General features: G+C 34.2%; 1 protein-coding gene across 2 annotated transcripts in view; it reads left to right on the top strand.

Moving 5' to 3' along the window:
* Positions 1-14,975, top strand: part of Glra2 (glycine receptor alpha 2) — a 116,808-nt gene that overhangs the window by 20,412 nt on the left and 81,421 nt on the right. Inside the window, exons 3-4 of one of the 2 annotated variants that reach the window (XM_048336124.1) lie at positions 6,201-6,268; positions 13,911-14,134. In XM_048336124.1, the coding sequence (XP_048192081.1) occupies positions 6,201-6,268; positions 13,911-14,134 (292 nt within the window). Of the gene's footprint in view, positions 1-6,041; positions 6,110-6,200; positions 6,269-13,910; positions 14,135-14,975 lie in introns of both variants that reach the window. The other variant, XM_048336125.1, reaches the window with a different exon arrangement.

Here is a 14,975-nt window from a genome sequence, read left to right as displayed (position 1 = left end):
AACAAACGATGTAAATATACTTTTATTTTGATCAAACATTTTTTATTTTGATCAATATAATTCCTTATTCATCTACTGAGTATATATTATGTGTTTAGTACTACAGTGAGTACTCAAATGTACATAATATTAGAGTTAATGCCCTGGATAGAACAGACTAGAAAAAAAGAGACTTTAAGACAACATGGCAAAGATCATAGAGCTATGGAAATGCCAAAGAAAGATGATATTCAGATGGAGAAAATCATGAATAATGTCATAATCATTTGAATTTGAAGAATGAAAAGTGTTGAATACAACCAAATATGTATATGTGTGTGGATCTTGGCCACTGATTCTATTACTATAACCCCAATAACAAAGTAGTTTCTTCATAAAATTATCAATGCCAAAAATAGATTTTCAGTTTGTTAGGACCTAACAAGTTGATGAACTTGATATTCATCTTGCAAAGTAGTAGTGGATTCAATTAACCAGAGAGAATCATATTTAATTCTATTCTTATTATTTCCCACAATAAAAGGAAATGTCATTTGGGTTCATGAGAAATTCTCAGTCCTTTTATTTCCAAACTGATTTCAAATGGCATTTAAAATTGCCTTCTTCTAAGAGTAAATGGAGTTTTATTTATTATCTACAAAAATCTCAAGATAAAAAGAACTCCATATTTCCAGCAGTTTTCCATTTGATGACATTTATTGTGGCATAAACAGAAATATATGTAGATTGTACTTAGAAATTATTTTCAACCTGAAGGTTTCGTTTAGTCTCTGAGATATTTAAAATAAGAAATAAACCTTGTTATAACAAGCAAAATGCCCTGAATCTCCCAAACATAAATGACTAATTTAAGGCCCATAATCTTGCAATGCAGAAAAATGCAGCAGTTCTCTTGTATTAGAAATAGGCTTAGGAAAAATACCCTCTCTAAGATACGTGGTTAGGCAAATGTTTTGTTTCATCTGACAATTCTTTCAGAATGATTGAAGAGCTTTTCAGCACATTGTTTCTGACTTGTCATTAATGCTTTATTTACTTATCTTCAGCCCCAGAATCCACCACATAATTGTAAATAATAACAATAATAATAAAAATAATTAGTAGAATAACAAATAGAATGGCACATAATTAATAATCAATAAATATCGGTTGATGGTATGAGTGTCTAAAGGTTTAAACACTAAAATACAAAAAAAACAAATCCCTGCACATTTAGTTACTTAATGAACAAGATCAATTAAAAATGAAACCAATATTGCCTGTTTGTAATATTGCTTACTTTCACCAAAAGTAGTCTACATATTTTATAAATCGATACTTTTAATTGAAATATGATTTTCTCTTAATGTCATATAACTAGGGACTTTTTAATACCATATTAACATTTGTTTCTCAAATAGAAGAAGCTGTACTTCATTTCATTATCACATGAAATTTGATTCTTGTTGAATGAATTTTTCATTCATTCGGCCATCTTTCCTCTCTTTCTATATATATATATGTATATACATAATTTAGTGACTCTCAATGGCAGCAATTTTCCCTCAATTATAAACAACCTACAATACATAGAAAGCCCCCCACAGCAAAGAATGTTCTTCCCTATATACTATTAGTCCCAAAGCTGAGAAGTTCTATTTTAAACAAAGAAGCCAGCAACAATCATCTTAAACTCACAGTAGCCACATAGGTTCACCAGACATTAAGCTCGTGTTTATGCATAATTCCTGGAAGCAATAATGTCATAAAAAATGTTTGAGCCCTGCCAAGAAGTTCTGCAGAGATTAAAACAATCTTAATAGAAATAAGAGAGAGGAAAATGGGTTAAGATTAGAGCACATTTTATGAAAAACTGGTATAAGAGGATGTCAGATTTAAGTTGTGGTCTCAAGACTTCACCCTATATTATATTAAAATGAATTTGATGTTATACTTTCCACGTAGACATTTGGACAACCCAAGTAACTTGTATAGATGATAGTAAAGTGGCCACTATTTTAATAAATAAGAGTAACTAAAATTTATTGAACAAATATTGTGTGCACTTCATACATTGCTACCAATTCTCAAAATAATAGTTATTAATTCTATTGTAAATAATAATTAACAGGTTCAGAGTTTCTGTAACTTTACATCAAGAGGCAATCAAGCATGAAAGACAAACTAGTAGCTACTATACTTCCAAAATAATTTTTTCACATTTTTCCTTTTCAAACTTTTGATGAAAAACTATGAGCCAAAGTTCAGATTTCCTCAGGACAGTCTTGGTTTATGCCTAATGATTCTGAGTATCATTGAGAGCATTTACTTTCTCTCTTAAAAATGATTTCTCTGGAGTCAGCCACTACATGCTGTGTTAATGGCAGCATTTAGGAGATGGAGCCAGGAAGATTGCATTTTCAGACCAGTTTGGACTTTGTTATAGGAAAATTATCTCTGAAGCAAAAACAAAAAGCAAGTGAATGAAAGTGATAACCCTATATGAAATGACATACTCCATCAAGATCCTTCTCTTTAAACTGTGGAGACACACAAAAATAGAAACAAAACACACTCAAGTTCCTCTGACATGGTTATAAGTCATATAACGATCTGCCCATATACTAACATTGCACAGGAGCAGTTGGCAATAGGTAGCCATTAGTGGCAAGGGCTGACAGAAGCTGTCTTTTGGTTCTTGATATTTAAGTTACCTTAAGTGGTAATTGATCATATTGCATTATAACTTCCTCACTCGATGAACATGGTTTGCTATCTAATTGGAGTCAGTAAACACCTAGCCTTTTTAACTTCTGAATGACTTGTCGTTTGTATAGGTAAGGATATCCACAAATAGAATGCAGTGGAACTAGTGAAAGTCATTTCGACCATGCACTGGGAAAAAGAATTAATGGTAGATAATTCATTCATGGTAAATAAATGTTCAAGAAGATGAAAATAGTACAAGGGGTCACTGTATGTGACTGTTTCTAAGTATTATAGCAATATTTTTAAAAGTACTACTTTCTTTTGGAGTATCAAACCCTACCTCACAAGTGCCATGAAGAGCCATTCGTTCTCTTTTATAATCCTCCCATCTTTCAAGGCTTTTTGCTTCTATAAACATCACCATTCCACATAGGAAGCTATCAAAAGAAACTGTACACAGATATCACGTCTCTAACTCTTTAAATTTACATCTTTTTGCTTTATCTGTGTGCTTTATTTTTCCTTTATCTCTTGACCTGATTTTAAAAAGGATCATTCTGCTACAAAAGCTTCTTATTCCAAAGGAAATTTAACTTCCGTAAAAGTCAATAACGTAGTTTTAGTACTCAATACTCATCCAAGGGCCTCTCACTCAAGCAATTGTGATACTTGAAGACATGTTAAATTATTTACAAGAAATAAAATGCAAAATGAAAATGCCATTCTTGTCTATTTGCAACAAGAAAGAAAAATGTCACATTTTCATCTCAGAACTCAAATATTGTTCCATTTGCTAAAGTAGTATTTCACCTAAAAATAATGTTGGAAAATACCTGGTACAAAACTAACCATAAATGACTGCTTGTACCGGTTGTATTGGTGTCATATAAGACCACCTATTCTTTTCCAATGCTTATTTCTAAGGAGACTTGTCATAGAGCTTTTAAAATAAATATAGCTTGGGCTGCAATGTAGCTCAGCGGTAAAGTGCTTGCCTAGCAAGTGCAACATCCTGGGTTCAATCCCCACTGCCAAGAAAGACAAAAATAACACAGTTAACAAATACCCAAACAAAAAATAATACTTCTCATTATCTTAGAAAGTGTTTGTCCCTCTGTATTTCACTTTGACAATAAAGAAAAAATTGAAAAATTGTTTCTCAGTAAGAGCTATATAGATATTTAACATACATATAAATGTTACACAATAATACACAAGATTATTTAAATATAGTCAGCATATGACTATAAAGAAAACATTTAAAGACAAAATGAGCTATTAATAAAACAATCGGTTCATCAAGGAGATATAACACTTCCAATACATGCAACTATATATCTCAATAATAATCTTTCTACAAATATTTTAATCATGATATTTAGAACCACATAACTAATCCTATTTAATATTTTCTTTGAACCAACTCTAATCTCCACTCTATTATTACCCAATGAGGAAACCAAACAGAATGATTAAATAAAGTCTTTACTTCCTATTCTGTATACTAATTAGTTCATTACCTTGACAGCATTAACTAGGTCCAGAATTCCACAGGCTGATTGCACTTTCAATAACTTACAACAGAGTTCTAAAATACACAAAACAAACCGATAAATTTGATGGGAAAAAATAAACATTTCTACAATAGTAGTTGAAACTAGGTGTTGCCTGCACTGGGCCGCTGAGACTTTGTTGAGTGAAGAGAAAACAAATTTCCTCTGGGAAAAGAAGCAAATGATAAGTGAAGTGAGCCAGACCCAAAGAAATATGGACTCTATGGTCTCCCTCATAAGGAATAATTAGTACAGGTTTAGGCCAGTCACAGCAGAGGATCACAAGAGCCCAATAGCTAGACCCTTATGAACACATAAGATGCTGCTAAGTGAAATGAGCTCCATGTTATGGAAACGACTGTTAAATCACTGTTGTAACTACTTTCAACATGCGATGTGAAATCGTAGCTTCTATTATTGATGACCCTCTTGTTTCCCCTTCCTGTGGTTGTACCTGCACTATCTCTGTATCTTATCTGAGTACATTGGAAACCATGTATATAGGTATTAGAACTAGGAAACTGAAAGGGAATACCAAAATCGAGAGACACGGGGTAAAAAGACAAACGACTACAAAAGCAATACTTGCAAAACTGTTTGGTGTAAACCAACTGAACAACTCATGCAGGGAGAGGGAAAGGGGGAGGGGAGGCAGGAATGAGGGAGGAGTACAAACAGTACAAGAAATGTACCGAAGGCCTAAGTATGAATCTGTAACCTCTCTGTACATCAGTTTGACAATAAAATTTTTTTTAAAAAAAAAGAAAAGAAGCAAATGAACAGTTGGTTCGAGGTAGTATTTTTTTTATCTTTGGAAGCATCAGGGGCAAATGCATAAGGGCAATAAACATATTCTTTGGCAAAATCTGAATCATGGAATCATCAGACAGGGGTTTACCTATTAACAAAAGGCAAAAGGAAAATAAAACTAGCCATCCTACTCTCTAGACTCTGGATATCAGGAGACAACAGTACACTCAGTCCAAAGCACATCGAAAATGTGAATGTGGCTTAGTGGTAGAGTGCTTACCTAGCATGCATGAGCCCTGGATTCAGTTCCTCAGTACCACATAAACAGAAAAAGCCAGAAGTAGCGCTGTGGCTCTAGTGGTAGAGTGCTGGCCTTGAGCAAAAAGAAGCTCAAAGACAGTGCCCAGGTCCTGAGTTCAAGCCCAGAAATGGCAACAAAAAAATAAAATAAAACAAAATAATAAAATGTCATAGTGTCTGTTTTATACCATATTAGTAACTCAGGCATCAATATACATTAAATAGTTTTCTGTTTCTGTTTTAAAATCACTTAATTTCCTTTTTGCATTTCTTTACAACATTTTTTCCATTGAGGTTCACTATGTATAAAGAAGAAAATGGGTAAATTCAGAGGTGTCAAGTGATTGAAAGGAACCCAGTGATTTAAAGTAATTCACACAAAAGGAATTGCATAATATTCAGTCATAGATAGCACAAGACTCAAGATATTTTATGACTATGGGACACCCACTGTTGATCCCTAAAATGTGGATGATTCTAAGGTCAAAGAAAGCCACTTCAATGACATGACCTTAGCTTATATTTTCCAGAAATCAAAACTCCTTGGGGTAAGTTACCATCAATTAATATTCATTATCCAAACTGCTAGCCAGAATGTTATCATTATACAACTCTAGTTAAGATTTATATAGTTTTTGCAACTTCACCATCATTTTAATTTTATTTTCATCTCTAGCCATTTGCACAGATGTTGATGGAGCTGGGTTTTTGCTTCAATGTCTATTGCAATATTCTTATTACATTCTGCAGGTCCTCCAGTAAACGTTACTTGCAATATTTTTATCAACAGTTTTGGATCAGTCACAGAAACCACCATGGTAAGTGTAACCATGCCGCTGGCAAGAGAAAAACGTGACTCAATTATGCCATGAACACAACCTGTCAAATTTTCTATTGTTCAACTTGCAGGGCCTCCTGTAAATGTTACGTGCAACATATTTATCAACAGCTTTGGGTCAATAGCAGAAACTACAATGGTGAGTGGGACTGAGCATTGAAGCCATTGTGTGAAGGAATGGGATATGGGAACAGAGCATTGGTGCATATTTGGGTGACATTTACTGAGTGCCAATATCCAACCCCATCTCTAGAAAACAGTACACTCCTTCATTTTAAAGTCATTTACCAAGTGGTCATTACTTAAAATTCAGTGATCTTCTTTTATCCAGCTTGGCAGAGAAGATAAGCTCATTGACATATATTTTAAGTATGTTGAGTTTACAATGGACACACACACACACACACACACACACACAAAGATATTCACAGATGCACACATAGTTTTGTTGACATTATAATGTTGTACTGAGTTCATACCAATTATATCATACGCACATCTTTAAAATTATAGACATGGAATTAATTGAAAGATCATCATAGAATACATGCAAACATCTTTCATTCATTTGAAAGAGATTTCAGATATAAAATTCTTATAGTTGTCATGGTCATGTCACTGGTGACATACATAGCCTGATAGAACATGATCTTAGTGGATTTAGTACTAGATTATAGCATATTGATGGCATTTAGGGTGTAATATTTGCTTGACATCCTTGTGATTTATTTTAAATCCTTAGCCAATCACTTGGTTCAAATTTGTATGCCTATGAGAATTATGCAATCATATTATTGAATGAGACCAAAATAAAATATAGCTGTTATTCTAACAATACTTAAGAACTGAATGAATGAGCATAATATCAGTGAGAAGTGAAAAACATGATTTGGCTGCTTGTTTATTTTCTCTTTTAGGTTGCTAAGATCATGTACCACATTGTGGTGCTTTTGCTGCCAGGAGAAATTCATTTATCTTTTACCTTTCAGTGCAAAATTAAACAATGCATATGCACTACTCATTTTAATATTACCCGGAAAGAGCACTGTCCAGAAACAAGACTTCTGGGATTTTTTGCAGGATGTAGGGCATTAAGAATTATATGTTAATAATGTATTTTTGCTAAGGTTTAAATGGCTCTCAAGAAAGATTAAGCATGGAAAAATAACCTAACTCTGGACTTGGCATTCAGTTTCTGTCTCTGCACCTCTTGGTTTTATTCATATAAATGGAAACATTTCCGGTAGCCCAAATCATTGTCACCAGCTTTACACGATGGCATTCAATGACAATATTTGCACGACCTAATGCTGATTGCATTAATTAGACTCCTAAGTTGCTTTGATTAAATCTCCTCATTGCATCTTACTCTCAATCAAATATGTAAATGTGCACCTTTCAGTGTTCATTAATGCAAGAATAAGCTAAACATTTAAGGAGATGAAAATGGAAGCAATGAGTATCCTGTTTTCCTGTCATTAAAGAGTTAAAACAGAAGGTATTTACTAAATTGACCACTTAGGAGCTTCCTGACCACTTAGCTGCAAGTGTCCTTTGTCATGTTTCCCACCAAAATATTTGTAAACAAGGGTAATATTTTCACCTTGTGTATTCTACTGTGTAACATAGATTCAATTGCATGTTTAGATGATATCTATTGTGCTACTTTTACTTTACCTGACTTTTGATGTAATGACAAATTTCTTTTGGCTTTTCTTCTTCCTAGTTATGGTTTAAGTGTGGAACTATACTTATTTGAAAAGCTTTCATGCTTATGTGATAGAAAAAAAATCTCAAGACATCTAGGAGAGAGTATTGGCACACTTTCTCTGTAAACGGCCAGTCAGACATACTTACGTTTTTGAGAGCCAGATAGTCTCTGTTACAACTGCTCACTTCTGCCCTTTTGGCATGAAAACAGCCAGAAATGATAGTAAGCAAATGAATGTAGCTGTGCTCCAGGAAAATTTTATTTGCAAAAATAGGCTGTGGCCAAATTTTCCAAACCCTGATAAAGGAATCAATATTTAAATGGACATAATTCAGATGTTCATGAGAATGCGACAATTGTTCCTTTTAAAAAGAATCTTGGCTTTGGGAAACTGCCTGATGCACCCTGTCTCAATCAGGTCAGGCTACTAAATAAAGTAATGTACATTGGGTGGCTGACAAACAACAGCAATTTATTTCTTGCTGTTTGGGAGGTTGGAAGTCCAAGATCAGGGTTCCTGTAGGGTCAGGTTTTGATGACAGATCTATTAAGGTTATAATTCTCTGACTTCTCTTATCTTCACATGATGGAAAGAAAGTTCTCTGGGGTTCCTCATGATTGAATTACCTCCAAAAGCTACTACATGGCACTGGAGGTTAGGATTTAAACAGTGAAGTATGATAGGATACAGTGTACTCCACATTTATAAGCATTATCACATCTCAAAACTCACCAAAGTTCTAAGATTCTATTGTCCATGAGTTCTCTGATGAACTTTCTCAAAACTGGATTTGAAAAATTTGGTTAAAGGAATTAAATATAACAAGAATCTTCCCTCAACCTATTTTAGTTGGAATCAGAAACTTGTTTTTGTACACAGTGGTGAAGCCACGGAAGACATTGATTACCATTGTCCTTGGGAAAGATAGTTTTGTTTCTACATTTTCTGAAGGAATATTTTCCCTGAGAATGCTTTTTAATTTTACATTTGATTAACTATTTTACATGCTTTTTAATTTTACATTGACTAACTGCTGATTGTTCTCCTTTATACTTTTATCCCATGGCCAAAATAGCAGTATTGAAGGAGATAGCTTTGAAATAATTATCTGTTTCAAAAACTCACTGTGACTCTCTCTGGGTCCTGTATGATCTGTTCCTCTTATGGCTAATGAATTCCTCTAATTTACTATTGATATTATGTATCCCACAAAGGATTGACTGACTTCCAGACCCAATGTAAATTTCCACTTCTTTGAGACAAGCATACAGATGTGTATTCACAGGATAACACATCTATGTTAATCTAAGGAATACTTTTATAAATAAGCACAATGATATACATAATTCAAAAATACAGTTGTAAATTAAGATAAACAGGAAACTGTTGGTAGCCATTCACAAATGGTCTGTATTATTAACATTACTTCATGAAACAAATGTTGTATCATCCCAAAGATTTGGAAGAGTATTGAGTAATACATAATGAGACAGGTTATATCCTGGTCTAGAAATGTCAGCTTATCATTTCTTTTTATTTATTCTCTATATTCTTTACTTTCTGATGTAAAATGGATTAACAGGTTAGAGGATATAGTTTCAATCCCTTCTTTTCTGATATAAGGATGTGATTTGATAATATTACCAATGTCTGTAAAGTTCAAGCTTGCATAAATTTGTAGGCAACTCTTCCCAAGGCTGATCATCAAAAAATGGATAACACATTTTCTTCTCAGCTTCCAAATGACTTCCTAGAGAGATGTGAGTGTATGATTTCAACCTATGAATATTGAATTACTACCCATGCCACAACATTAGATCCTTATCCTCTCCTTGTTTAATAGATAGAGTTAAAAGCGTGTAAATGTGTTCACTCTGGGAACATTTCCAGATTATAATTTTGGCTGTCCCTAACTCTAAAGACAAATACACATTGTGTGCTGGTGACTGCTGTAGGGTGAAGAGTTACTATGCCTCTGGTCTGAAATCACATTTCCTGAGGAACTCAGTAGAGTCCTTTTTTTACAAAAATACCTATTTGTGTTATAACAACCAAAAGAATACTGAAGGTTTCCTTGCTACTGAAGGTTTCTATTGCTACATAAGCAAGTCACAAGAGGATGCTAACTGATAGAATATGACTATCAAGAAACTACCAAAAAATCTGGAATTTTGTTTAATGGATTTATAAAATGAACTTGGAATTTAAATTACCAATACAATATTAAGACTGACTTCATCATAAAAAAAAACCTGTCTCTCTTTTCCATAATTTTAAGTTGAAGTACCACATAGATATAGTGGGAAATCCTTAAGCATATCTTTGTCTTTGATACCTTTATAACATAATTAGATTGAACAACATATAAAATAAGATGGTAATATTAAGGTTTATTAGGAATATTTATGAAAAAGGGTGAGAATCTCTATGTACAAATGCTAAGTATAACAGTGCCAAAATAATTCAACGTAACGAAACGATCTTTATGGAATGAGGAGGGCATTAGAAGGCATCAGAAAAAGAATGAATTCAGGAAACCCTAAATTTGACATAAAACAGTAATGTGGATTGTGGGTAAACACAAATACCTGTGTTACGAATATAATAAAAATAATGTGGATTACACATAGATTTTGTATATGTTCAATGTTTCCATTATCTAATACAATACCAAGATAGTCAATCATAGGAAAATAAATTTTAGTACAAGGAAATATGTCATATATTTGAAGTAGAATCTTTCCCTGGAGAAAGAAGAAATGTAAAAGAAAACTCTGCATTTAAACACATTTCTCAATATTTACTTCTCATTTAATATTTCCTTAAACCTAGAAGCAAAAGTGAATACAAAGACTACAAAACAATATAACTGTACTCTTGTGATTTGGTAATATCATGAGAGAACAAATCTATCTGTAAATGAACAGAAGTGATATGTAGATAAATCATATGTGCCAACTCTTTACCCTACATTGACAGTGAAATGACAGTGAACTGGAAGAGTTACAAGGCACAGCTCCATAAAATTCTTTTCCTTGGCATCTATGGGTATCTTATTTTATTTTTAGACTTTTAAGAATTGCTGTTTATTTTAGAATACTGTATATCAGCATATACAACACTATAGACAAATTTTAATTACTATACCTTAAAAAGAATACTTATAATAAAAAGCTCTGGAATTATATCATAAAGCATATTTTCTCATGTAAGTTCTATATTTATCCTTGATTACAAATGAGAGTATTATATCTCACTAGAACCACAAAATGTCTAAAGGTTAATTTAAAATAAATCGTTTCATCATTTTCTACCTATAAAATTCAAGATAGGAAACCAGCAAGCATTGGAAAATACTCGTGGGAAAGATTTTCTTAAAAATGTCTCTTAGCTTTGAGAATCTATACTGAGATATTTTTCTTAAAGGTCATTATTTCATTTTGCATGTTACTTATTTAATATTCTCTAGTCAACTATGTCTTTAAATCATGCTCAGGCTCAAGAGACAATGACAAGGATGTTTGGTGGTGATTTTTCTGTCTAGCATAATCTAACTGGATTCTCATGTCTTTCTCAACCTAGTATTACTTCCTGGGTGGGAAGGTTGTTGCTCCCCCCAACTGTCTAAAATATTTAACCCATTCACATCTGTTCTTTCCAGTATCTACTACTTCCTATGCTTAAGAATCCTCCAGAATTTGTTAAGGGTGGTAATCCTAGTCTTTCCTGTTTCCACTTGAAATAAGCCCCAAAACTTCTAAACAGTTTTAGAAATGAGCAGTTCAGAAATGAGCAACAGATGTCAAAACAGGAGAAGCAGCATTTTCCTCCTCAAGAAATCTTAAGAACATTTTACAGCTTATGTATCTGATGCATTATTTATATGTAAACTGGATTGTTATATATGTATATATTTTTGCCAGTCCTGAGGCTTGAACTCAGGGCCTGAGCACCGTCCCTGGATTCTTTTTGCTCAAGGCTAGCACTCTACCACTTGAGCCACAGCGCCACTTCTAGCCTTTTCTATATATGTGGTGCTGAGGAATCGAACCCAGGGCTTCATGTATACGAGACAAGCACTCTTGCCACAAGGCCTTATTCCCAGCCAGATTGTTATAGTTTTGATGGCTCCTTCTTGGACTTTCATCTGTATGTTTTTGCAAAAAACCCATAAAGCTTACAATAACTCCAATTCCCCAGGTGACATAAAATTGGTATTAATGCCCTTCCAGATACACCCTCATTTATTTGGACAAGTCTAGAACTGTATGGTTAAAACTTTGAGGATCTACCATTTGCTTGGTTCCCTCACTGCAGAAGCCAGTGAACCAGTAGGTTGGGATACAAGCCTACTTAGACCCATAAAAGCACCGTCTTGGGTTTGAGAAATTCCTACACAGGCCTGAAAAAATCCCAAATAAATATAAGCAGGATTCCAACTTAGAATCCTTTCATTATGTAATGAAGACCTTAAGATTCTTTCCTCTTAATAATAATTTAATCTTTCCAAATGGTCTGGATTTTGAATACTGATTTTCAGTGCTTAGGAATTTGTTTGCTATTGGCTATGCACTGTACACCCTTCTTAAGGACTGCTACTTGCAAAAAGCTGAGTTTGATGATCAGGAAACTACATTTGAAAAATAGTCACATGAGATTTGTACAGTATTATTAAGGAAATAGATGGAAGCAGATTGAAACTTTTCCACATACTCTGACCTTTAAAACTTAACCTCTTTTTTTACCTTGAAGAATTAATCAAAATTGGTGGTATCTTGGTAGTCTTGATGATACCTAGTTGAATGATCAACCACCCCAATTTACTTGGGACTTCCCTGCGCGTGAGACTTTAGAGGCCTACACTGGGGAGTTCTTAGGCAAATCAAAACAAACTGGTCATCATGAAAAGCAAGATAAACAATTACCAAAGAACCCATTTGCCAAGTATAAAATCAATGAGGTTAAAAAATGTAAAGGCAAGTAAGAATGAGCGAGTTTATTTATCACCTTAAATAACCACAGGTGACAAGAATGTGCTATTGTCTCTGAAACAACCCTAGTCCTGCTTGATCAGGAAATCCAGATGAAGGTTCAATCAGAGTCTAGATTATCGAATGAAGCAATGCTTTCTATGAATGTAAAGATCTTTACATAGAAGTCCTCAGAGAGCAGTCTCTGCCCTAAGCTGATTCATTAGCACAAAAGGAAGTTCCCAGATCAAGTGACAATGCTAGGGGTATACCTGAGGCTCCCACAAGGGAAAACACCCTTGTCAGAGGCTCTCAAATTGGGAAAATGTAAAATATTTCTCTCTTTGGATGAGGCATCAAGTTGGCTCCTGTAGATACACTGGCAGAATGCAATGGAATAACCTTAAAATTAAAGAAGTAGCTGGAATTGAATTGATCTGTCAGCATGAAGCATCTTAATGTTTATGTTAAGGATGTTCAGAATATTGGCCAACCATGTCACAGTTTTATAAGATTTTCATTATCCCAATTACATAGTGGGTTTTCTTCTACACAGAGAATTGAAACAGAGATTAGAAGTCATATCATTTCTGATTTGAAAAATGAATCCAGTTTATTTGACAATCTGTCATTACAGACCGATTGCTATATTCCTAGTTATCTTTTTCTAATGTAAACACATCTTGAATAAAAGTTAAACTACATCAATCTATTCCATTGGTGTTCTGGTCTGGTTGAATATTTTTTTTATTGTTGTTTCTTAGCCAGCCCTGGGGCTTGAACTCAGGGCCTTAGCACTGTCGCTGGCTTCTTTTTGCTCAAGACTCACACTCTACCACTTGAGCCACAGGGCCATTTCTGGCTTTTTCTGTTTATGTGGTGCTGAGGAATCAAACCCAGTGCTTCACACATGCTAGGCAAGCACTCTACCACTAAACCACATTCCCAGCCTCCTGTTTGAATATTATTTTCTTTCTTTCAGCCCCAGTCCCAATGAAACAAAGTAGTTATTTTGACCAAGGTCTGCATAGAGGAATTTTAATGGACATCTTAAACTAGTGTGGGCAATAAGTAGCTCTTGTGCATGACATTTCTGTAGGACTACCGTGTGAACATTTTTCTGAGACAACAGTGGAATGATTCACGATTGGCATACAGTGAGTACCCAGATGATTCCCTGGACTTGGACCCATCTATGCTAGACTCCATTTGGAAACCAGATTTATTTTTTGCTAATGAGAAAGGTGCCAATTTCCATGATGTCACCACCGATAATAAATTGCTACGGATTTCAAAAAATGGCAAAGTCCTCTACAGTATCAGGTAAGCCTCTATTGTTTCATCTTCATTTCTCTTCTGGCTTAGAGAGGTTTGAATTTTCAGGACAGAATGCACATGGATATTTGAATTTGTTTTCTCTTGTGTATCATTTGAATCTTATAGTTGATGGAGAATGCAAAAGTTCCCATAGTGGAGAGTGCGATTCTCCCACCTGAAAAATGTCATTTTTAAGTTTGAGAGTAGCTGATAGCATTGTGTAAATACCTTTAAAAAATGTATCTTTGGTTGCTTGAATGAAGAAATAATAAGTTTATCAGTTCAATTGCCATTGGGTTTAATGTGTACATTCTCATTGCCCTAATCTTGTAAATTCGCCTCTTTCTCTCTCCCTCTTTAACACACGCACACACACACACACACACACACACACACACACACACACACGGAGTCTAATGACTCAGTATTGATTGCATACTTTGAGCTGAGTGGGTGTTGTTGTTGTGCTTTAACTTTCTTGGAATTGAACTTGAACCAGAAACATTCTGAAATTACTTTTTAATTTTTGACTCAAATATGATTTTCTCCATAATCTTTATCACTACAGCCTTGAAATAATATCCTCCTTTTCTGAACTCTAATAGCAGTTTCTGTATAAAAGACACTATTTCTTTCTGACTTCTATTTTCTTTTCTTTTTTGGTCAGTAGTGGGGCTTGAACTCAGGCCTTGGAACTGTCCATGAGCTCTTCAGCTCAAGGCTAATGCTCTACCACTTGAGCCACAGTACCACTTCCCTGACACATATTTTCATTATTGCCACACATGAATGAAATGCACGAACATGGATTTTTGGAATCAGATCAAAAACCAAATGCGAGCTTTGG

The sequence above is a fragment of the Perognathus longimembris genome, chromosome 28 (assembly GCF_023159225.1).
Source record: "Perognathus longimembris pacificus isolate PPM17 chromosome 28, ASM2315922v1, whole genome shotgun sequence".
NCBI classification, from domain to species: Eukaryota; Metazoa; Chordata; class Mammalia; order Rodentia; family Heteromyidae; genus Perognathus; species Perognathus longimembris.
The sequence above is the reverse complement of the archived record's forward strand: the minus strand, read 5'-3'. Positions and strand labels throughout refer to the sequence as shown.